At 37.2% G+C, this 25059-nt stretch overlaps 1 protein-coding gene across 4 annotated transcripts in view; it reads left to right on the plus strand.

The window, feature by feature from the left end:
• The window catches only part of OLFM1 (olfactomedin 1), a 248001-nt gene that overhangs the window by 50757 nt on the left and 172185 nt on the right, over positions 1 to 25059 (plus strand). For all 4 annotated transcript variants that reach the window (XM_044058305.1, XM_044058307.1, XM_044058304.1 and 1 more), the window contains exon 3: positions 3931 to 4086. In XM_044058305.1, coding sequence (XP_043914240.1) covers positions 3931 to 4086 — 156 coding nt within the window. The remainder of the gene's footprint in view (positions 1 to 3930; positions 4087 to 25059) is intronic.

Below are 25059 nucleotides of genomic sequence, written 5' to 3' on the forward strand. Positions count from 1 at the left end.
TGAAGCCATGCAACAGGTCACATCATGATATGGCAGGAGGCTGTACTCAGTAATACAATAAGCTACCTGTCCCACACTTTGACCTTACAGTACCCCATGACTTTGTACCGTTTGTTGTTATTATTGTGATATGTAAAAGTAGGGCACTCATTCTCTAGGATGAAGTCTGAAAAAGTGATGTGGTAGTAGGTGCAAGGCTGACATCTTACTAGTTGATTTCTCCCGTACCATAAACAACATTAATAGTTTTCTTTTGCTAGGGACCAAAGTTAGTAAAGTGTAGCAGTAAATAAAGTTTGAATGCTAAGAAAAACATCAAACATCTGCTGCTCTCTTGGTTGTTTAATTGGTACCAGAGAGTCAGCTGCTTGTTATTGATAATGTTTACTGTGGAATCATTACATGTGTATTAAAAAGTGAAACAAAACGTCCATACCTGAGAACTGCCTTCTGAATTAAAACATTTTAAGTCACACAGATAATGTAAATCGATCATAAAAAAGAATATGCATGTTTTGTTAGACTGGACTTCTGTCTTCCTTCCTGTCCTCAGTCAACATACTTTGACTTTTCTTAACATGCAATGAGAAATTCAGAAACAAAGTTATTTAACTCAGACTAGTACAGTGTTTTTTTTTCTTCAGATTACTATATTTATTTTACTATACAGAAGACAATGCGATAACAGAGCATATGAAAAGCATTTTGAATAAAATCTAATCATACTAAATGAACTGATTAAAATATACCCCTCCCCCACATACACACCAAATAGACTAAGTAATAGAGGATGGGAACTACATTTTTCTTCAGGCTATACCTAACTAATTTAGATTTCTACATTTTGAGTACTGAATGGCTGTCAAAAAGTCTTCCTAGTTAAAAAGGCAGATCTGTTAACAATAAGTAACCATGGGACACTGATCACATCACTGCTGTTTAGATCATACTGTGAATTACCAATCATCTGATGTAAATGCCACTAATTATGGTTGAGATATGAGATACTTTTTGGCTGTGCTATTTAAGAATAAATGTGAAGGAATAAGCCTGTGTAATTGCTCTGGTAAGGAAGAATTTTTCTAGCCATATAACTGAACCAGGAAAGCAGTGGTGCATCTTTCATCACGCACACACATGCAAGCACGCGCACACACACACACACACACACACACACACACACACACACACACACACACACACACACGCACACACACACACACAAACATACGCACACCAAAATTATGCTGAGGATAAGTGGAAAAATTCATACGTGGATGAAATTCACATAACCTTCCTTCAACAATAATAATAGTAATACCAATAATAATCATCATCATCATCATAATACCTTCCAACAATTTAGACATCTAGGATGGTGCAGCGGTGCAGTGGTAGCAGTCACCTCACAGCAAGAGGTTCTTCAGTTCGATTCTCAGCTGGGGTGCCTTCTGTGTGGAGTCTGCATGTCCTCCCTGTGTTCATGCGGGTTTCCTCCGGGTGCTCTGGTTTCCGCCCACATTACAAAGATATGCATCTGGAGCATTTCTCCCCAAGCCTCTGCTGAAAGTTGGTTCGCTCCAAGTTGGACTTTTCTGGTTAACACATGTTAAATAAATAAATAAATAAAATCTTAGAAAGCTTGCAAAACTCCATGTCAAACAGGTTAAGCAAACATACTATACCAAACTACATAATAAACATACAATCAACCCAAAGCTTTTTTGGTCTTCACTAAATGAACTACTCCATCATGGCAAGACCTCCACTCCTTCTCTGAAAACTGAGACTACAACAGACTCTGTCCACACATAGTTTAATTCCTACCGTATAAAATCAGAATTCTCTCTCTTAGATGCTAATAACAGCCCTTCAGTTTTAGTCCAGTACCTACCTTGTTCACAAGGAAGTTGCTCCTTAAACTAAAAACTACCATAAAACTACCTAAAAATGGCCACAGATGTCATAACCTTCCCTGTGTTCATACTAATAGGTCCATAGCAGAAAAATGCATCCCATAACTGTGGAAAAAATTCCTACATCATATTACTGCACAAAGGCAGCACATCTTCAGAGTTTAATAGCTACAGACCGATAGCGATTGTCTCCCCCTTAAATGACAACAAACCTACTCATCCTTTCAACCAGTTACTACAGGTGTCCCTCAGGGCTGTAACCTGGGTCCTCTCCTATTTGATATATTTATTAATGACCTCCACACCTCCACTCACCATGGTAGTTTAGTTCAGTATGCAAATGACTCAACATTAATATGTGTGGCCTCAACAATAAATAAACTCCAAGACAATACCCAAAAATCATATACTGCACCCCATTAAATCTACACACCAGAAACTAGGCTCCTTTTACATGATCAATGGATTCCTTACAGGTACTAAGAAAAATTCTAGCCACCACCTTCGTATTGCCTGCTCTTTTATGCACTTCTCCTATCCTAACAAACTTAAACAATACTCAAAGAAAGAAACTTGCCTCCTGCTACAATAAAATATCTAAATTTGGCAGCAATCTCCTTCATAGGACTCACCATTGTCATAGCTTAAAGCAATTAAACTGGCTTTAACTACACAACTACCTAACATATTCACAACTAACTACAGCACACAAACTTATCCATCATCCAGAAAGATGCCCTGCAGTACAAAACTTACTACTGTCCAGCTGGGGACCTCCATTCTAGTAACATATTCTTACTACTCACAAATAAGGCAAATAATGTTGCAGGAGACTCACTGTACTCCCAATACATTGTTAAACTCTGAAATAGTATCCTTACACAAATAAAACTGTCGGACAAACTCAATAGTTTTGAACCACTGCTTAAACAACATCTTAACCAGTCCTGGTCCTGCACATGTTCATCACAAGTATAACACTTTGTGTTCACCATACGATATTCTGCAAATATTCTCCTTAAACAGACTACTCTCAACCTCTCACTGAAATGACCAAACAACTTTTACACATAATGGCTGCCTTTATAATCCACTAAGTTGCATGTGGGCTTTCTCTTTAGTAACTTCTACCTTTGTAAAATCTTAGAATGTATAAATATAGCTACTATTTGTGTACAAATGTAAATAGAAATATAGCTACTATTTGTTTAAGTGGCACTTAGTATAATGTAATGTAAGTAAATGGAGCTTTCTCCCTGGGTGTCTGCTGAAAATGGGTATTACCTAGTCAGACCTTTCCAGTAAACAAGGACAAATAACTAACTAATAAATAATGTCTTTATATAAGCAGACTTCTTGAGTTGAAATGATCATGACTGTATGATGTATGTTCATCTGCTTGCAATGAAACAGGTTTGTCTGTTATATCATGAGCCACAGGTTACTCTGTAGGGTGTCATTAGAGATACCATAAAATGAACTCTTTAGCCATATTCTGTCTTGTGGTTCAGACGTTCCGGCCTTCAGATATACTTTCATGTTTAGTACACTGAGGCCAGATGTATTCACTAATGCTAATGGGGCACTGAGGCAAAGTTTACTCAAAATTCTGAGTTTAATATTTCAAGACTCACAGTTACAATAATTGTTTGATCAGTTTGTATTGTATATCCATACTGAATAAGTGCAGACAGCATTTGATTAATAAAAGGGGGTTACATTTTGGAAATGACATTGGCAAGAAAACAAAACAATACTACACAAATAAACAGAATAGTCATAATTTTATATTTCCAATTCATGTCTCATTTTGTTTTAAACATGATCAAAAATCAGCCTTGATGTTGCATTTCTGATCAAGCTATTCAATTTGAGTTTATTTTTAAGACAAACATTTTGTCAAAAGTCTTGTGACAGAGTATGTTAGATGGCAGCCTCTGTTGTAAACTTTTCATACATTTTCTTTTACTGCTTTCCTTCTACTAAATCATTGTTTGTTTTATATTTCCAACAGGTTCAGAATATGTCTCAGTCAATAGATGTACTAGATCGAAGGACACAAAGAGACTTACAGTACGTTGAAAAAATGGAAACCCAAATGAGAGGCCTAGAGTCTAAATTTAAGATGGTAGAAGAGAACCACAAACAACATTTGGCAAGACAATTTAAGGTATGCATGTTCTATAAATTTAAATAGTAACCCATCTCTCAGGTTAAAATCTGAATGGGTCAGACATCACTGAATTCGTTTTAATATAACAGTGTAAAAAATTTTATCTGGTTTCTATGTACTACATTTAAATGTGGCACCTGTCTTTCTCTGATGCTTTCTTTATTTTAAATGTACAACCATGTTTTAGCTGTGTATGTACACATTGAGTACACACTGACACACACACACACACATATATATATAATATATATATATATATATATATATATATATATATCTATGTGTGTGCCCGCGCACGTGTGTGAATACGTCTGATGTGTATATACATACTGTCATGTAAGTCTTATTATATCGTATGTCCTTGTCTGTACAAACAATGCAGTTTGTTGTGTTCATATAAGAATCAACTGGGAGCTAAAGACAAATGTGGTATTACCAAAACTAGTCTTTTTAACATTTCATTTCAGAAGGAATTCATGCAGAACTGAAGAGGACATGTGTGATTCCATTTTCCAAATATGGGAACATAACAGAAATAGTGTGTCAGTCAGATGTCAAGTTTAGGGAAATAATGAAATCTGTTTTGTGTGAATGAATGTATGTTGAAATGGCTTTAAGCAACTAGTTGAAGCAAAAAATTAAATTTAACAAATAGTTCACAGATGATATCAGCATCACGGCCAGCAATCTAAGAAGTTTGGGAAGGAAATGAGTGACTAGCTGCATCTCTATATTCGATGGGCTTCTTATATCGATTAGTGGAAGACAAGTTTTATAAAATACATTTTTGCAGCTTGTGAGACATTTTGGAATACTCAGAGGAGTGTATGGCTGTGTAATGTGGTCTCAGTATTTCACCCTTGTACCAATTCATTCCTTACATTTGTGTAATATAATGTTGAATTTTGGGGGGGGGGGGTTGTTGACAGTGGAAAAAAACAGGATGTGTATAGTTGTAGATACATATGATCTGATACAGTTAGTACCATCCCTCAGATTGACAGCTATATTTGTATCATCATTGGCATACTGCCAGAATATCCACATTTCCTAAGGTTATATATTTATGGCTAATTCTTTTTACCTGTGAGCTCTATCAAACTGTGGTAAAGTGATTTATCCTGGCGAGACATCTAGGCAGATATTATAGATCATTATCCTCAATATTGAACAGGATCTCAAATTTTTCATTTATCTAAGTATATCTCATATTTTTTCATAATTCTTTTACTGAAGTTGATTTTAATTATCCCTCTGTTTATGATGATTTCATCCTGAATAGTTTGACACAGCTTTCTGTTGTACGACCAAGTGAGAACACCATACCAGATTTAATGTTAACCAACATTCCTGTTTTATGAGCAAATGCTTTATCTTTGTATTACCCCATTCAAAATGTACAACAAGGTTTTACTCACAAAATAGTTTTTTATAACAGTATCAAAAGTAATAAGTTAAATTCTGACATTCTGCAGTTGATAGTAATGATGAAATAGTAATCACTCTAATATTCAACAAAGAAAATTGTGAGCAAAATTTTACAGTATTCTAATAAATGCCTGTAGAACTCCAGAAAATTGTGAATAACACAAAGAGTAAAATACAATGCTGGGTTGTAAAATTAAAAAAAAAATGTATAAATCACACAGTAAACAAAATTATAATTTCAATATATAATGCATTTCTAAGCAGCATAATTTGTTAATCTACAGCAAACATTTAGGGATGCTAATAAGAAGTTACAGAGGTGATGCTCCTGAGGATACTGACAGCAAACGTCTACTAATTTGTTCTAAAAATGAATAAAAATAAAATATAATAGCAATCCCTATTTTAATGCGAACAGAAGTAACGCAGTATGTAAACAACTATGATTAAAGAAAATAAACAGAATCAAGTATTACTGATATTTTGGGTCTATTTTCTGGATAGTTATAAACTACAATCATACACTGTTTCTGGTCCTTAGATTTCACAATTGATAAACCACTTTTGTTTGCCACCTGGATTATGAATTATGACTGTTAAATGCACTATCTATATAGAATAAAATAATGCTTATAGCAGTTTATATAGCATAAACAAATTGGATGAATAATTGTATTGTTATTTATTTTATATATTCTCTTATTAGTTTGCATACTCTTTTTAATGTTGTAACCATGTATACTTTGTGTACACAATTTACTACATTTCTTCCCCAAGCATCTATTAGAAACTTTGGAAACATCTGGTCTCCTCTAAAGGTTAATATAATAACTACAGCATGGAGATGCAGATAAGTAGGTTAACACTTTTTATGGTCATAAAGAAAAAGTTGATATAGTGCATTCTTATATTTACTCTCTATTGGGAAGCATAATTTAAATAAGAGGTGGGGTGTGGCATAAATACAAATTTGTAAATTTTAATTTCAGAATGGAAGTTTCCAGGTATATATATATATCATAACTGGAATTATACCATGGCTGTAGCAAATTATAAGGTAAAATCATGCAGTAATCTTAGTAACCACAGGCTAACACATGATAGAGAAATCATGAACTCTGCTGCATTTTCCACGTTAACCAAGGATACGGTTAAATTAAGATACTGCTGTACAATCAGTATGGATTTGTAGACTGGGGATCAGGTCATTTAAATCAGTAACCTTCATTGATCTTGTGCATTTATTTATTCATTTATTTGACATTTGTTGACCAAGTATGTCTGTCTGAGCCAAAGCCTTTTTTCAGCAGAGGCCCTGGGAGAAAAGCTCCACAAATAGTACAAAAAGCAGATAAACAACATAATATTCTTAATGACTAAACAGGATAGTCAATACAGTATTTTAATTAATAGCTAAGCTACTATTAGAAGCAGACCAGAGTACGAAATATCAGTATCTTTGGTTACAAATTCATACAGGCTTTGCAGAGTATTCAACAGTCATAAGACTAATAACAAAGTTGTCATAGTAAGCAGGCAGGAACACAGAAGAACAGTAGGATTAATTAGAGTCTGTGGAGTTAAGAAGTAGAAAATGGGTAAAGTAGTTAGATGAAGAGGCTTACACAGTCAAGATAGCAAGAGACCAGTGAGACAAAGTATGATGAAGGGCACAGTTGGTTGTGTATTAGTAGGAAGTAGTTAGAGCAACTAGGGGTGTGATTAGGGTACATGGTGAGAGGGGAATAATTATGGAGGGTTTTTGCAGTGGCATGTCCAGGAATTAAGTAGGTGATCTTTTAAAGCTTTTTCGAATTCTTGTGTGTGAGATATTGTTCTGATGAGCAGGGGGTAGTTTGTTCCAGGATGGGGCAGGAGAGTAGCTATAAAGGTTATGGCCAATGGATCTTGTGGGTTTGTATATTTCCAAGTGTAGTTGGTCTGAACTCCTGAGAGTTCGAGTAGGAGTATATAGAGAGAGGAGTGAGGAGATGCCTTGGCAGGAGGATGGCTGGTTAAGAATAGAATGAACCACGAGAAGCTGAGGGACAGGAGATGGTGGGAGAATTCAAGTCAGTTTAGATATTTAAGTGAGTGGCAATGATGCGAGTTATAGGGCTTGTTAGTGGTGAACCTGGCTACTTTGTTGTAAGTGATTTCAAGCTTAGTTAATTGAGATGATTGTAGGTTAGTTAAAATTTGTGAGACATAGGGAAGGCAGGGGAGAAGGTGGGCATAGGCAAGAGACAGTCTAGAGTATTTGGCTAGGAATTTTTTCTATTTCTGTATAGTAGCCCCAGTTTTTGATGTGTTTTCTTTATGCACTGCTGAACGTGCAGGGTGAATTTGAATTGGTCATCAATGATGGCTTCTAGGAGCTTGGTGTGAGTTTCAATATTGATTGTTAAGTGATGTGATGGAGAAAGTGCTTTGAGATGTGTAAGAGACTTAGGGAAGAATAGAAGAAGTTTTTTTTTTGTTTGTTTTTCGGGGGGGATTAGTGAGCCAGTTTTCAACAGAGTTGAAGGAGTTTTGGATAAGGGTGTCCAGGTTAGAGAGGTTATCAGAGGTGGAGATGTCAGAATATTGTATGTGAGAAGAGTGAGGACAGGATATGTAGAGACAATTTGTAAAGATGTTGAACAATAATGGTCCAATGACTGACCCCTGAGGTACACCAATCTTGACTGGGAGAAAGGGAGAGTGAGAAGAGAGCCATTTTACATACTGTTGTTGGTTAGAGAAATAGCTGGCGAACCATGCAATGAAAAAACTAGAAAGACCGAGTTCATAGAGTTTGGATAAGTTCTCAGGATGAGAGGCAGTGTCAGATGCATTAAAGAGATGAAGAAAGAGACAGGCGACAAGTTAATTGTTGTCTCTGGCATGAGGGATAGATTGTGTAAAAGAGATAAGGGCAGTGGTTGTGCTGTGGTTAGGACAGAAGCCATGCTTGGTGGGGGTAAGTAAGTTTTCATGGAGTAAGAAGTCCAAGAGTTATTTATGTACACAGTGTTCGAGTAATTTTGAGGAGGGGGCAGGATAGCAATGGGCCGGTAGTTAGAAAGTTCAGTGGTGTTACCTCCTTTGTGGATAGGAATGGTAAAAAAAAATCCAGAGTGAGGGTATGGTAGATTCTTGGATGGAGTGATTTATGAGTATGGTAGTGGAGTTGGCTATGGAGTTAGCAGCAAGCTTAAGGAAGAGTGGCAGAAGGTTATCCACAGAGATCGAGCAAGGTTTAAGCTTGTGAAGGAGAACTTTTATGTAACTACTGGGAACTGGTTTAAGTGAGAAGGCAATTTTCAGGTTGGAGGAGGGGGATCAGTGGGGTTTGTGGTGTTAGTTGACTGGGTTAATTTACTGATAGTATCAACAAAATATGAGTTAAGTATGGTGGCAGTTTCAAGGGGAGTGTTGTTGGGACTGGAATTTGGTGTAGAGGGCTTGCCAGCAGGAAAGATCTGGTTGATAGTGTTCCAGAATTGTTTAGGGTTGCTGCGATGGGTTGTCTGTTTTTTTAGGTAGTAGTTTTTCTTGTCATTGTTGACTTGTTTTTTAGTTAGATTATGAAGTTTTTTTATAGGCTTGAAGATGGATGGGGAATTTTGTTTTAACCCATGATTTCCAGGCTTTGTCCTTATTAAGCATAAATAAGTTAACAAGTGGATTGTGATAGCTAGGGAGAGAAGGGAGATTTAACTCTGATATTTCTAAGTGGGGCAAGAGAGTTAAGAACAAGAATGATGTAGTTAAATTTTTGTATGGCATCATCTAAGGGTAGGTAAGAAAGGAAAGACCAGTTGATGGCAGAGTGTGTGTTGTTGAACATGTCAAGGTTGAAATTGGAGAGGCTATGGCAGTCTTTGAATTTGTGTGGCCTAGGATGTTGAGGTCAAGTTCTTTGGATACATATTACAGAGTGTTCACTAATGGAATCAGGTAATGTTTCAGTGTGGTGGAATAGGTCTGGATTTGATACAAGGATCCGGTCAATGATAGAACTGGTGTTGGTTGGCTTGCTGAAGTGGGTAGGGATAGTAATAAGCTGGGAGAAGCCATGTAAAGTAATGCTTGAATTGGGGAGGTTAGGGATTGCCAGTTGATGTTTTTGTCACCTAGTAAAGTAGTTTCATTGGATGTGTGATATGTGATCCAGGAGAGAATAGTTCCAAAATAGCAATGTTGTCACAGGGGGGATGTATTTGGCAGCTAATGTAAGTGGTTTGTGGTAATTGAGTTTGCAGTTAGCAACTAAAAGTTCAGCGGCCTGTAAATTAGGGGGTGAGATGGACAAAGGGGATAGGTTAAGGTGATCAGAGTAAATTACAGCTACTAATTCTCCTTTCTTATGAGGTCTGTCAGAGTGCGGGATATTGTCACCAGGGGGGAGAAACTCATTGTTTGAGATGTGAAATTTGAGACAAGCTTAGTATTATGTCAGTTGAGTAGTGAGCCATCCATGCATGGAATTCACTGACTTTGTTAAAAATGCTGTGAATATTTAGTGAGAATAGGGTAAGTTGTTTCCAAAGTGAGATGGGGTGAGGGGAAGCTGAATGTAAGGGCAGGTTTTTGGAAGAGGGGCTAGAGAGAGGTGTATATCACCAAGTAGGATTATTGTATTGCCAGAATAGAGTAAAGTAGGAGAGGTAGGCAGTAAAATTGATACCTGTGTTTATTTTTTAGAGGGAACGGGGGAAGAAGGCATGATTTGATCTTGGGAAGAAGTGTGCTAGCGATTTTGAACAGAGAGGGTGATATTGGGAATGAGTGATGGATTTGTAGGTCTAGAGTATTGTAAGTAGAAGTGGGTGGATGGTGTATGGGATGGATTATAGTATGATAAGAGGAGAGGAGAGGTAGCAAAGGAAAAGAAGTAGAGGAGTGAAGAAGAGGGTGAGAAATATGTTGAGATTATAAAGAGTTTAAATGATGGGGGAGCTAAGTGTGAGTGAAAAGATGGGAAAGTGAATGCAATTGTATAGTGGTAAATGAGTGTTAGAAAGCAGAGTAATGATTAGAATGCTAAGTTTTATGAGGAGAGTAGTTATATAGGAAACTCTTTGAGGTTAGCTGAAGGAGCGATGCAAACAAAAGTAGAAGGGTTTGAGGATAGAGAAGTGATATAGGTGATAATGAAGACAGTGAATATAATTAGGGGAAGAGGTGGGTAGTGAGGGTCTTGGACTACTAATTAGCCTAGAAGGGGAGTGCTGGTAGGAGAGGTGTGGATGGTGGGGTATTGATAGTGTGTGGTTAGATGAGATGAGTAGGAGGGGATTAAGGGACGTGATAAATGTAGATAGGGAGTGTTGATAGGAAAAGTCTGGTAAGGAGGGAAGATATATAGTGTGATTGGTTGAGGGTGAAGGAGGGAGGAGGTGGCAAAGGGGAGGGGCAAGATTGGTTAGGTGTAAATTTAATGTATTTGGAGGTGGGTGAGAATGGGGTTAGGGTAGGGAAGCAGAGTGAGATCGAGCATAGCAATGGCGAATGGAGTGGGTAGAACCACGAGGCAGACAAGGTAGCACAAGAACCAATCAGCCACTCTAAGGAGCTGTGGGTCACTGTAAGAGTTTTAACTCATTAGAGCAGTGATATAACTTTAGCTTCCCTCAGAGTGAGCTAGATACACTTTTTTTTTTTTTTTAATATTACAAATATAACTTTTGGGGGAATGGGTGAGAGTGAGCCTACAGCATCCCAGTTTGTATGTGTGCACTAGCCCAAAGACTGTAGTATTATAACAGACTACAAAAAACTATGTGCCAAATGTAAAGAATACTATCGCAATATACATTAGGGTTTTTTCCAGGAGTTGCTTGTATATATATATATATATATATATATATATATATATATATATTTTATTTTTTTACTTCAGTCACTGTTTATGCTTTTAAGCTCTTGCTGTTAAGGATTGCACTATCTTGGTAGCCGAATCTGGCAGAGGTAACACTCATGCTTAAAGTGGAATCGGGGTTGGTGAGCTCACTAAAAACCCGGCACACAAGGAGCCAGGGAACTGATATTTGTCATGAGAATTACAATTGAGTGTAATTTACCTGGATTTTGCAAATACTTTGACACAAGACCTCATATTTGTGCAGCACAATGTATCACCACCCTAACACTAATCCTTATCTTTCTGTATGAATACATGTTTATGTCACGGGGAATAGTCAGCAGACCAGAATTTTAGGAGTAAGTAAATGCAGTGAAATCAGTTACTGATGGTTTATAACATAGGGTAGTGTTAGGCCCACAATGGTTTGGATTCTTTATTATGTGTTTATGTGTATATACATATATGCATGTATGTGTGTGTGTGTGTGTGTGTGTGTGTGTGTGTGTGTGTGTGTGTGTATATATATATATATATATATATATATATATATGTGTGTGTGTGTATGTGTATTATATATATATAGACTGCGGTGGTGGTGCTTCAGTAGCGTTGTCGCCTGACAGCAAGACGTTGTCCTGTTCGATTCTCAGCTAAAGTGTCTTCTGTGTGGGGACATGCGTGAATGGGCGTACCTTCGTTGAAGGTTGTACGTCAGGGCTGGCAACACGGTACGTAAAAATCTGCTGCCAATCATTAGCGGACCGGAGTTCCGCTGTGGCGACCCCTAACCAGGAAAAGCCGAAAGATACAACAACATATGCACATACACACACAGACACACACATATGCACACACACATACGCACACACACATGTAATACATATATATATATATATATATATATATATATATATATGTGTGTGTATGTCTGTGTATATACATTTAAACCTAATATATTTGGTTATAAAATGTACTGGTTACTGAGAGTTGCGTATTACTGCTTCTTCATCTGCTGGCAGTGTAAAAATATGACAATATCTTGTAGAATCAGTAGATGAGTCCACATAGTTTAAAAATGGAATACAAGTACGCATTTCAAACTAATGTGAATAATAATACAGTTATTATTATTATTACTACGTGTCATATGAGGGATTGCTCCATTGATGTCGGTATTATGTTAGATAATAGAACACACTTTGGCCAAAATATATTACATACAGTTTGCAAGTCCTTCCTTGTATTTCCATTTATTTTCACTCATTCTGAAATTACTGTAATTCATGCATGTATGTTTATATTAAATTCTGTATAGGAATATAATACTTTCTTCTACTCATTTCTGTTTTGGAGAAGGCCTATCAACAACTGATTCTCATAATCTAGGTTATGAAACACAGCTGTTATTTTCTATTTCTTAAACATTTTTTGGAGGTGATTTCTAAATAGCATGCCTTGTGTTTAATGGTCCTGTATAAGTAATATCCATGAAAAATGAATGCTGAATGAGGAACTACTGGTCTAAACTTATATCATAGTGTATGTATGATTACCACAATAATACAATGGAGAAATCAGGTTTGCAGATCATTAATACCAGATAGGACAAAGCACCGGTAAATAAAGTATGCAGTGGATGTTCCAAACCATCTGCCCGTATTCCTGTGTACTAGTACGTCCCAGCACCAAACATAGCATGGATTCATAATAGAAAAGAGTACGCCATACAAAGCCGTGTAGCTATTTTTGTATTCAAAAGAGCACCGTTGAGTTTGGTCACGTGCTGTAACATGATGTATCATCTGGTACCTCACAAAATTTCAACAGACTTAGAGTGGATCTTAGGATAGTAATACATGACTGAAGCACTGGCTAGACAGCTGGGCACAGAGGTTAATCGTAAATCACATCAGTTTCAACAAAAGGATAGTTTTGGGAGAGAGAAAACACTTTAAATAGTGTCTTTAGTTTTTTTATAAAAGAATTGTTGTGAATATTATGGAGAAAACATGCCTTTTGTGATGGTGACTTCATTTTTTTTCATTTGGTAAGATTCAGGAGTGATGAAGTACAATCTTGCTTTTGCTCATTGCAAAAAGGTATAAGTAATGCACCTCTGAAGAAAAGAAACACAGAATTACATGAGGTAATAAGATCAGTTGAGTTAAGCTAAGGAAGAAATGTCAAATAACAGCAAGTCGGTTGGTAATATATTTGTATATGAAGAGGGACCACAGTGGAAAATAAAATATTTTTGTCATTCTTTAAATGAGTTGGAGGTATTCCCCCCTTTTGTAGTATCCCAGTTCTAGAGACCTTATTTGCTAATGACATAAATAAGCTAGAGAATAAATTCACTGGAGTACAACAGAACTGTACATGGTGTCAGCAAAACCCATGTAAAATGAAATTAGAAAAGTGTCCATGTGGAATTTATTGAGTGATCTCATTCTCATAAATCATGGGTGTGCCATGAATTCACCTAAATTGCCAAGGGATTGTGTGTGCTGTGCCTCCTCAGTCAGGATTAATTTCTCTACCTTCTACCCATTGAATATCAGGATCAACCTCTGCTCCCTAAGACTTTGACTTGGATTAATCATGTAATTGGTGAATGCATGAATAAATAATCAGAGAGTTTTAAAGAGGGGTGGCCACGATGGGGCAGTGGTTAGCACTGCCTCCTCAAAGCAAGAGGTTCTCTGGTTCGATCCTCGACTGGGGTGCCTTCTGTGTGGAGTCTGCACGTCCTCCCTGTGGTCACGTGGGTTTTCTACAGGTGCTCCGGTTTCCTCCCACATCCCAAAGACATGCTGTAGGTGGATTGGACATTCTAAACTGGCCCTAGGTGTGTGTGCCTTCTGTGGAAGGTTGGGTGCCTGGCTGGCAACTCGACACAGTAAAACTCCACTGCCAATCATGAGCGGACAGGTGATCCGCTGTGGTGGCCCCTAACCTTGAAAAAGAAGAAGAAGAAGAGAGTTTTAAAAAGAGACATTATATCTGTTCAAATCTATTTTCTAAGTGAATTCAGCAGATTTCTTTCAACACTTTTTTGTAGGATAAATGTGTGAGGTAGTAGGAAGATCTGAAGACGGCACATAGGAATAAGGATCTGAGATTTTAAGCTGCTTTATGTAAGGAAATGTACAGGGATTGATTCCTTCCACTTCCATTTGCCTGTTGTGTGATTCTGAGCAAGTCACTTGACATTTCTGTCATTTCAACCTGAAAAGGAACCTTGTACCCAGTGGCCTTATCTAGACAAAAATGTACATTGCAGAGTGGATATAAGAAGGTGTTCACCACAACTTTAGAATGTGTAAGTCAAGACCAGTGATAGAATTCAAGGCATTGTGGGATTAATGTAGAACAATTCTTTTGATGTTTTGGAATACAAATATTTTGTTGGTTAGCAAGATCTGCAGATTATCCAGCAGATAAGGAAAATAGAAAAAAATGGTTATTTTGTGCTTAAGTTCTTGTGTGTGTGTGTGTGTGTGTGTGTGTGTTTGTATATATATATATGTATATATAAGTGTGTCTGCTCGGGCCTCTGCTAAAAATGGGTTCTTGACCCAGTGGGACATTCCCAGTCAACAAATGTCAAATAAAATAAATAATAGATACATATATATATATATATATATATATATATATATATATATACACACACACACACACACACACACACACACACACACACACACACACACACACACACACACACACACACACATCTAAAAACAGTAAAACTTTAAACCTTTCTTCTGTATATGGTTATCCTGCAGTAGTCAAAGTTAACTGCAGAGTGTGTTACTTTTGACTTTTATTGACCAGTTATGCATTTGTGAAAAGGAACCTAACCATAAAAAACAGCTCTGTAGTTTTATTTTTGATCACATTCAAACCTTTTTCCAGAATTATGGATTACTGTAAATGTTATTAGATTATTATGTCACAGAACAATACCATTGTGAAAGATGAGTTCAGTTTCTCCAGGTCTGCCTAGAATATATAATTCTCTTCCACTTCTTTTAAACTCAGGATATTAGATCACTTAACAAAAACACTATTCAAGCTGTAAATTTCATATCTAAGGAAAGTAATACACTGAATACCATAGTTCTTCACAATGGTTCCTTTCAGGCAGTCCTGTAACACCTTCTATCCCTTGGAATAATCATAACATTCCAACAGAAATGTCAGTTCTTCCTGATGTGTTAGATTAATCACCTTGGTAGGGTTAGGAGAACAGTAATTCTCTTGTGAAGGGGGGGGGGGGTTCAGTCAATTTAACATCTCAAGAACTGGTATTGGATAGCGGATTTTAGATGACAGGGGATTAGTGAATGTTTGGATACCTTTTACGAGAACAATTGTTTAACTAAAATAAGTGCATCCCTGCTACAAAGATCCTTACTTTATGTTCTGTAAAATTACTAGCTTGGTAAAACAGGAGTATAACTAAATATTGTTGGTGAAACAAATCACTGGTGAATATATCAGTATTTCTCACTTGTGAAAAACTGATTCATTTAGTAGCTTTAAACACACTTGTTAGGATAGCACAGAAATATTCTAATGCATATTAGCTTTCTTTGGCTACTAATACCATATCTAATTTTAAAGCATTTTAGTCACATAAGTCAACATGCTACGATTGCATTACTAAATGTATTGCTGTTAGAAATCACATTCTGGCCATATTACTAACTATATTGCTGTTAGAAATGGTAAAAAAGTCATTAATGAATTTATTGCTTTAGCTGAATGTTTAATAACTGATTTTAAAGTAACTTTACTCCATGAGGTACATTGGGTATGACATTAGATTTACAGTGTCATTGTAGAATTATTTGTATTGAATGGATTCCTGCAGCATTTGAAATCTCAGTCTCATAACAGCATGGTACGTGATGCTATAACTTTAGTTTAAGAAGAAATTAAATGAATTGTCACCTGCACTACTTTACATTTTGCAGATTAAGTTGCACTGTAATTTGACGGTGGATATAGTAATCCCTATTTCCAAATGTGGTGCTCCATTAGCAGTAGTGAATACAGATTTATGAGTCTTACTTCAGTCTTTAAGTATTTTGACCGTATCTCAGTGAAGTTCTAAGCAGCAGGCAACCCCAATTGCTGTGACATCAATCAACTTGGTTTACAAGTTGAGAACTTGACATGTCTGATACGAAGGCTGAATTTTATGAAAACATAACTGCCCCAGAAGAAGGCCTACCAGTTGTTAACATTATGATTGACATGGCAAAGCTTTTGAATCTATTCCATGCAGTGGTGTATTGTACAAGCCTCCTAAATACAGTATTAACACGTTTATCATCAGGTGTATAACTAGTGTCCCGATCAATGAATACACACTGGAAAGTCTAATGATGCGATGCCTGTATGAGAGAAGGTTCCATATCGTGGTCCCTGATGATCAGTTCTGTACCCATTTTTGTTCAGTTATGTCCCGCATTGAACCTACATCAAAAGTATGGATGCCTGCATTTGCCAAAGACTGTATAATCAGGGCTAATGTTAGCAAACTAGATAATGCATTTGTGTTTCACACTACATTGATAATTTGACAAATTCATCTGATAAGTATAAGCTTAAACATCAGTAAATCATCAGTTCATCTGTTTGAGCTGCAAAGTAACTTGGGTCCATACTGCCAAGAATTAAGGTCTTCCTGGAGAAGTATCTCAGTATCTGAATCGTGACAATAGATCATGCTTCACTTGTGTTTAACTAATACCTTAATAAAAAATATTCTGTCATAATTAGACATGTTTTAAATACAACTATAGGGTCTAAAGGGTCACTTTTAAAAAACGCTCTGGATTTTATTTCGTTCCATTCTGCAACTGAAACGCAACTAGTTCTGATGAAGTCTATTTGTACTAGATGAAAGCGCTAAACCTTCATTAAAGTGTGGAATTTATTCACGTCTCCAGCGTCTTTGTGATTCCGCTAGTAGCCTTTTGGATTCATTTCGTTTGGTCGTAGTGGCTACTTGGACTTTTTTATATATATATATATAGGATAGTCCTAGTATTATGTTCTCTGTGTACATACGTCATTAACCTAACCCATTGTTCTTTTTCCGTAGTACTGTTGGCATCATTACATAGTTTGTTGTGAGAGTTTTATTTAAAAGTTATCATTCAAGTAATTAAGATTTATACTTTGTGTCAGGTACTTAATTTCTCTTCTTCATTGTTGATTGCCCCTTTAATTGTTTCATTTGATGTGCTTCACTTTGCCTAATTTATTGAGCCATTACTTTGATATTTCCATAATTTTATTGTTTAGCTGATGCCCATCTCTGCTGTACACGGTTCTTTTACCTCTTATGTGAGATATCTTTTTGATATCACTACATTTACTGCCATTATTGCCCCACTATGTAAGTACTTTGAGATTTATTGAAAAAAAAAAAAAGAGTCCTACTTGTAATGCAACAGAAGGTAATTAACATTGTATATTACTTCCATATATTTATTTGGTAGAATCTAATAATAGCTCCCATAAATGGTTTTTAGATGGACATACCTTGAAAAGGTAAAATATTTATTATCCTTAGCCACAAATGTCTATTTCCATTCCAATATTTGGCCTTCTTCATTCAGTACTTCAGCATGTATTTGACAGCCATTGTAAAATGTGCTCTTTTACATGAGAATGTGCTTGTGGAAGTGTACATCATTTTAAACATCTTTGATTTGATTGTTCTCATGCTCAAACTCCTATTTGCACTTTTCTACTTGCCTTATCTTTTTTGCATCATTTATGGATTTTCTAGCAAAAAATGTACTTTTTCTCCTCTTTTTTCATATTTTATCCGGTACTACTAGGTGTTTTTGGGTTCCTATCATGTAGTCAAACTTTTACAACTTGAAACCACATGTGGTCAAGACCATATGTTCGAATTTGTAAAAGTTTGCGCGTTTGAATGGAAATCTCCATAAGAGGAGATTTCCATTATGTTCAATGTGGTGCAATCTCAGATTTGGTATATTTAAGTAGTGGAGGATGTGGGGGGTACGGGGGGGCTTTCCCCCCCTGCTTACAACAATTTATTTTGTTGTATGTTGTTTTTTATTTATTTTTTTTTATGTAGTTAAAGTTCCATAACTTCGAACCTAATGGTTCGACCATTAGGTGTTCAGAGTTATGGAACTTTGACTATGTAACGTAGACCCAGTGGGTTTAGATCTTTTGCAACCATCATTATCCCTTCTTTGACTGTGAGTTGAAAAATCCCTTTCTTTTGTTCATTTGCACTGTGAGCATATTGATGAACTTTTTTAGTCCTATCAGCCACGCTTATGCTTCAGAACGGGAACAGCTACAGTGCTTTACACTCTCCAGAAAGATCTATGCATGTCCTGTGTTATTATGCCTCTCATTGTGCTACATTTGTTAGTGAAACCCATCCTGTTTTGTCCTATTTTTAGTTAAGTCAATAATATGTTTTCATAGATAGCTTTCCCGATGCATTCTAGAAGTAGCTCCAAGGTCATCCAGTCCAGAATAACAGTAGTCATGTCTTTCAGAGATGGAGATGTGAGGCTACTGGTTCCTGCTCACTTAGCCATGGAAGGACCTGTCCTGAGTATGCCAGTCATGTGGGCAGTGTACTGCTCACTTAGCCATAGAAGGACATGTACTGAGTATGACAGTCATTTGGGCAGTGTACTGCTCACTTAGCCAGGGAAGGACATGTACTGAGTACGCCACTCACATGGGCAGTGTACTGCTCACATAGCCATGGAAGGACATGTACTGAGTATGCCAGTCATATGGGCAGTGTACTGCCCACGTAGCCCTGGAAGGACATGTACTGAGTATGCCAGTTATGTGGGCAGTGTACTGCTCATGTAGCCATGGAAGGACATGTACTGAGTATGCCAGTCATGTGGGCATTGTACTGCTCACGTAGCCGTGGAAGGACATGTACTGAGTATGCCAGTCATGTGGGCAGTGTACTGCCCACGTAGCCATGGAAGGGCATGTACTGTGTATGCCAGTCATGTGGGCAGTGTACTGCTCATGTAGCCGTGGAAGGACATGTACTGAGTATGCCAGTCATGTGGGCAGTGTACTTAATATTACAGTTACAGCATCTGCTCACTTAGCCAGGGAAGGCCACGTGCTGAGCATACCACTCATGTGGGCAGTTTAGTGAATACCACAATTACAGCTCATTGGAGAGGCAGCTTGCAAGACTGAGCTCATATCATGGCAGCTTGTGTGCCCTTCAGAAAAGCATAGTGAGGATTGCCTGGCTTAAGAGGTTGAACAAAAGGAGCGCTGCATTGCATTCTGCATGTCATATATGGTTGTAGCACTAAGATGGCCAGATGCTGGACTATACTACTTCACAGATATACAGCTTTAATACTTTGTCTACCCTTTACATTTACAATGCCAAGGATGCCTGACCGATGGACAATACCGCTGGTGGGGTACACACCACACAGCTCCTTCAGAAGTGTAGTACCTTGAGTTCTTACACCCCTAATATATGAAACAGGCAGAATGCACAGGGTGGTATTTGGGAATATTGACTGATTTAACATTCATAACCAGAAAAGATTTTGTTGCCTAATAGCTCTCCTAACCAACCTTGATAACATGGCATGCATCTGGGTTAGTCCATTATTTTGTAGATAAAATGGAGTGAAACATTCTGTCCTGTCTTCTTAATTTTTCAGAAGCCCACACTCCCACATCTAAAAAATTATCAATATAAATCTTTAAGCTTCACTGTGCAAAATGAGACCCACATTTTGTTATTCTTTAAAAGTGGTATGTCCTTCATAGATTTTGTTACCAAGATGTTTACATATACATTGAAAATATTAACTTCATATGTATACATCACTCAAGTTACAATCCGAGAGTTAGAAAATTGCTTTCTTTAAAAGTGCCATAGAGCGCACACATGTCTTCTCAAACATTGTTTATCTGTTGCTAGAACCCCTTAGTGTTTTCATCTTCTTGCTTTATGAACTGAACCAAATGTTCAGGTCATTTACCTTGTTAGCAGAAATCTTGAATAACTCCTTCAACAATCTATTTCTTTTCCCGACAAAGTGAATATTAATTTTATTACTAAGTCGCATATTTTCTTCACTCAGCATGTTTTGCATATTGCAAATGTCTTTTATCATGCATTGTTTATTCTCTTTCTACAAGCAGAAAGAAATTGTACCTATAACATTTGTTTGCTACCTACATGCTGATGCTGCAGTGCATGCAGCATATCTCCTTAACATACCTACGTGCTGGTGCTGCAGTGCCTGCAGCATATTTCCTTAACATACCTACATGCTGGTGCTGCGGTGCCTGCAGTATATCTCCTTAACATACCTACATGCAGGTGCTGCAGTGCCTGCAGCATATCTCCTTAACATACCTACATGCTGGTGCTGTAGTGCCTGCAGCATATCTCCTTAACATACCTGCTGCAGTGCCTGCAGCATATCTTCTTAACATACCTACATGCTGGTGCTGTAGTGTCTGCAGCATATCTCCTTAACATACATACATGCTGGTGCGGCAGTGCCTGCAGCACATCTCCATAACATACCTACATGCTGGTGCGGCAGTGCTTGCAGCACATCTCCTTAACATATCTACATGCTGGTGCGGCAGTGCCTGCAGCACATCTCCTTAACATACCTACATGTTGGTGCTGCAGTGCCTGCAGCACATCTCCTTAACTTACCTACATGCTGGTGCTGCAGTGCCTGCAGAATATCTCCTTAACATACCTACATGCTGGTGCTGCAGTGCCTGCAGCAGATCTCCTTAACACACCTACATGCTGGTGCTGCAGTGCCTGCAGCACATCTCCTTAACATACCTACATGCTGGTGCTGCAGTGCCTGCAGCACATCTCCTTAACATACTTACATGCTGGTGCTGCAGTGCCTGCAGCACATCTCCTTAACATACCTACATGCTGGTGCGGCAGTGCCTGCAGCATATCTCCTTAACATACCTACATGCTGGTGCTGCAGTGCCTGCAGCACATCTCCTTAACATACCTATATGCTGGTGCTGCAGTGACTGCAGCATATCTCCTTAACATCCAATTCACTGTTGATCTGCCACTCTTTGTACATGTGATTCCCCTGCATCTGCTAGTTGTGCTTCTAAGCTGCACTGTTAGCAGCTCCATGTCATTGTTCCACTGTAAAATGGCTGTAAATGGGATTTTCCTTTCATGTTTCATGTGATTATTTTGGAGATCTCATTAATGAAAGTTCTTTCTTGGGTGGCTTTCTTTCTTTCTTTTATTTATTTATTTGTTTATTTTACATTTGTTGACCGGGCTAGTCTAACTGGATACATGTCCATTTTCAGTAGATGCCCGAAGAGAAAAGCTCCACTGTAACAGTCTAAGGTAACACACTAAGAAAAAATATACAAAAGGATATCTAAACTAATAAGCAGGAGTTATCAACTAATTAGCATAAACAAAACAACAGAGCAACAATTAGCAAATCAAAAACACACAGCAACAACAGCAATATTTAAATACAGAATTGTATTTTTATAGCATCTGGACTTGGACTTGACCTATCATGAAAAAAAAAAAATTTAAAGAAATTAGTAACTTTTCTGCACTGTTTTAAGTTCCTGTCTAATAAATAGCTAATACATGACCTAAGCATTTTTACTGCACCTGAATACTGCTAATCATTAGTTCCAGTTCTGTTTTCCGCGGCTTTTGAAAGGTTGTCAGAAGATGATCATAGTGGTTGTGATTGCAAGAAGTTTTGAGAAAGGCACTTTAAGTCACTTATCAACCTGAGTACTGGTGAGATGCTGCTTTGTTCTTCCATGTTTGTGTAAACCCAGCGATACAGTTTTTAATAGGACTTACAGAAAGTGTGTATTATGCAGGGCACAAAAGGAAGTAAGTATACTTTTTTAAACATTCATACACTATAAAGTGTAACATATCAAGTGGTTTGTTTTGCTGACTATATTTCACTAAAAAGTTAAAACTATGCCTGTCTGATTGGTGAAACAGCAACAGATGTTCCTCTGGATAACTCTGGAGTGTGAGTTTTCATCTCTTACGTTCATTCACGTTTCCATCTCTCCACTACTGACATGGCTACTTCACTCCCCTACTTCTTCTTTCTTTTCTATGTGGACATTACTGTGTCTGTTAGATGGTGAATGGGTCACACTTGCCCAATCCCCCCTGGAGCAAGCTGCTTGCTTTATTTCATCCATTCCCTTTCTGATTTAACTGCATCTGCTGTCCCTCCCCGCATATTAAAAACTCTAACCAAGTTAATATTTTTATCAAATCCTCTCTGAACTCATCTTTCATTTTCTCTGTCACTCACAATTCTTGAATAACCAATAGTCTTCCTCGCTTACATTTTTCTTCCATGATTTCCACTGTCCACTCCATCTGTTCTATTATTGTACTGACTTACTCTATTCCCTCCTATTTCCCTCTCTACCTGCATTTCTTTTAATTTCTTTTTATGTATTTTCCATTTGGTCTATTATAGTATTATCCATCACACCCAATTTCCTTAATTTTAATTCTTTTTTGCTATTTAGTCTCTGTTCTTTTGTTTTGCAGAATACTTTAACCTTACCTTCTTCTACTCAGCATGCTTCAGTCTACCCTTTGTATCTGCCCCCCCCCCCCTTGCATAAGGACTACCAACCAACTTTCTTGTATACTTTGCTCATACCAGAATTAAGCATTCTGACTTTGACATATCACACTTTCAGGATTAATGTAATGATTCACACATTACAGTCTAACTCTAACTTGATGCACCTTGAGATATTTACAGCTTAAGCGACTTAGAAAATAAATAATGTTCGGTTGATCGCTCACCATCTTCTTACCTTACAGATGCATTAATCTGTCTAGACACATTCATTGCCCTCTGGGCTGGTATCTCCACAGTCACCTTAATCACAGTTTAAGAGTTGTGCATATTAATGTTTGGTAACAAAACCTATCTTTTGGAATCTTGGCACAAGCAAACGTTTCCCGATTTCCCTCTATATTTGAATCGTGGATCAAAGTAAGTATTCCTTGATGTCCACTTCTTATAGTTCTCAAATGTCAAGTTGTATTTACATTTGGTAGTGAATGGTTATATATCTTCTGAAAACATCTCCAGGTAATTAAATCCAACACAGTTCCTTAACTGGATTTTGACCAGAATCGCCCTTGAATGTCATATACAGCTGTTTGTGGGACCTGCTTATATCCTGCCAGCTATTTTCACTGGTATCCTTCAAGAGCTATTGTTCGGTGATTTTAAAGATGACTTGTTTTACTGATTGACTTTAATATTAATTTGACCATACATGTAAAGCTCATACTCACAACAAAATTAAGTACCCTTGGACACACACAGCTTGTAATCCTCTTTTGTCAGAGCTGACCACTTACATGTTAGTTGTACATTACATGGCTAAATAAATAATAGTAGGCTCAAATAATGAGTCTGCACAAATATTCGAACTAGTGATAAAAACTGACCACTTCACATTTCTCTTGCTTTCCTTCTAAAACAATTAGATTGCCTCTAGAGATTATCCACTGCTTATCCGTCTCTCAGCAAAATGAAAATTAAATAAAATGCAAACTCTTACCTGTATGTCCTGTCCTTTTTACTTTCCTATAATGTGGAAAGTGTCCTGGCAATTAATGCAGATGATTAAGGATAAAGGCTGTTAATAAGTTGTTTCTTATTGTCTAGAATTTTATTCTCTCAACCTTCACTTACCTACTGCATGGCTGAGCAAGTCATTTAATCACATACTGCTTCTCCATTGCCAGGGATAAGAGACAGGTATGTCCATTGGGCCTACCTAGTTAACAAAAAAAAAAAAATGCCTCCTGTCTTCTCCAAATTAAAAAAAAAAAAAACAGAAAAAAAACAAAACATCTACTCCAGAGAAAGTGTGTCAAAGGCATTTTGAAACTTTACTTCAGGACAGTAATCACTTGGAACCTCAGTAATACAGGCCACATTTCTGAATACTTTAAGATTACCATCAGACAAATTAGGAGTACCTGTAATTGTTGTTTCTGTAGGTTTTGTTACGAATCTCTTTCATGGGATTCTGCCCTCAGCTAAAAGAAAGTTAGAATGATCCTAATTCAGTAAATACAAATCCAGAATGTCCAGTTAATTTCAGGCCTATCTCAATCCCACCCGTCTACACTTTGTGGTAACCTTTATGAATCCCTGTCAATATTTAAAACTGCAAGAATATCAGTAGGAAAACTAAAATTAGAAAGAAGGTGTGTGTGTGATGTCTGCATTGTATGTTTTCTAAGAACAGCATATACTTAGTGTAGGCTTTATTGAATCTGGCTCTATGTTTACAACACAACTCTTATGTACTGAGAAGAACACAGGTCAACAATTTCTGTCTTGTACATCCTCCATATAAAACTGGTGAAGGTGAGAAAGTCTTCTGTAGACTGAGCTGTGTTAACTGGAGCTGCCTGAATTACAGACATCAAAAATGAAATGTAAAAACCATTAAAGGCACCAAAGATGCACTTAAAGAGCATATTTTTAGTGAATCAACCTACAACAGCTTCTGTGACAAGGGTTAGATAAGTTACCATTCCTTATTATGAGTAGTAGAATATATTTAATAAACTTCTC

Source organism: Protopterus annectens, chromosome 16.part0, assembly GCF_019279795.1.
Source record: "Protopterus annectens isolate FY-2018-M chromosome 16.part0, PAN1.0, whole genome shotgun sequence".
In the NCBI taxonomy this organism is placed as follows: domain Eukaryota; kingdom Metazoa; phylum Chordata; order Ceratodontiformes; family Protopteridae; genus Protopterus; species Protopterus annectens.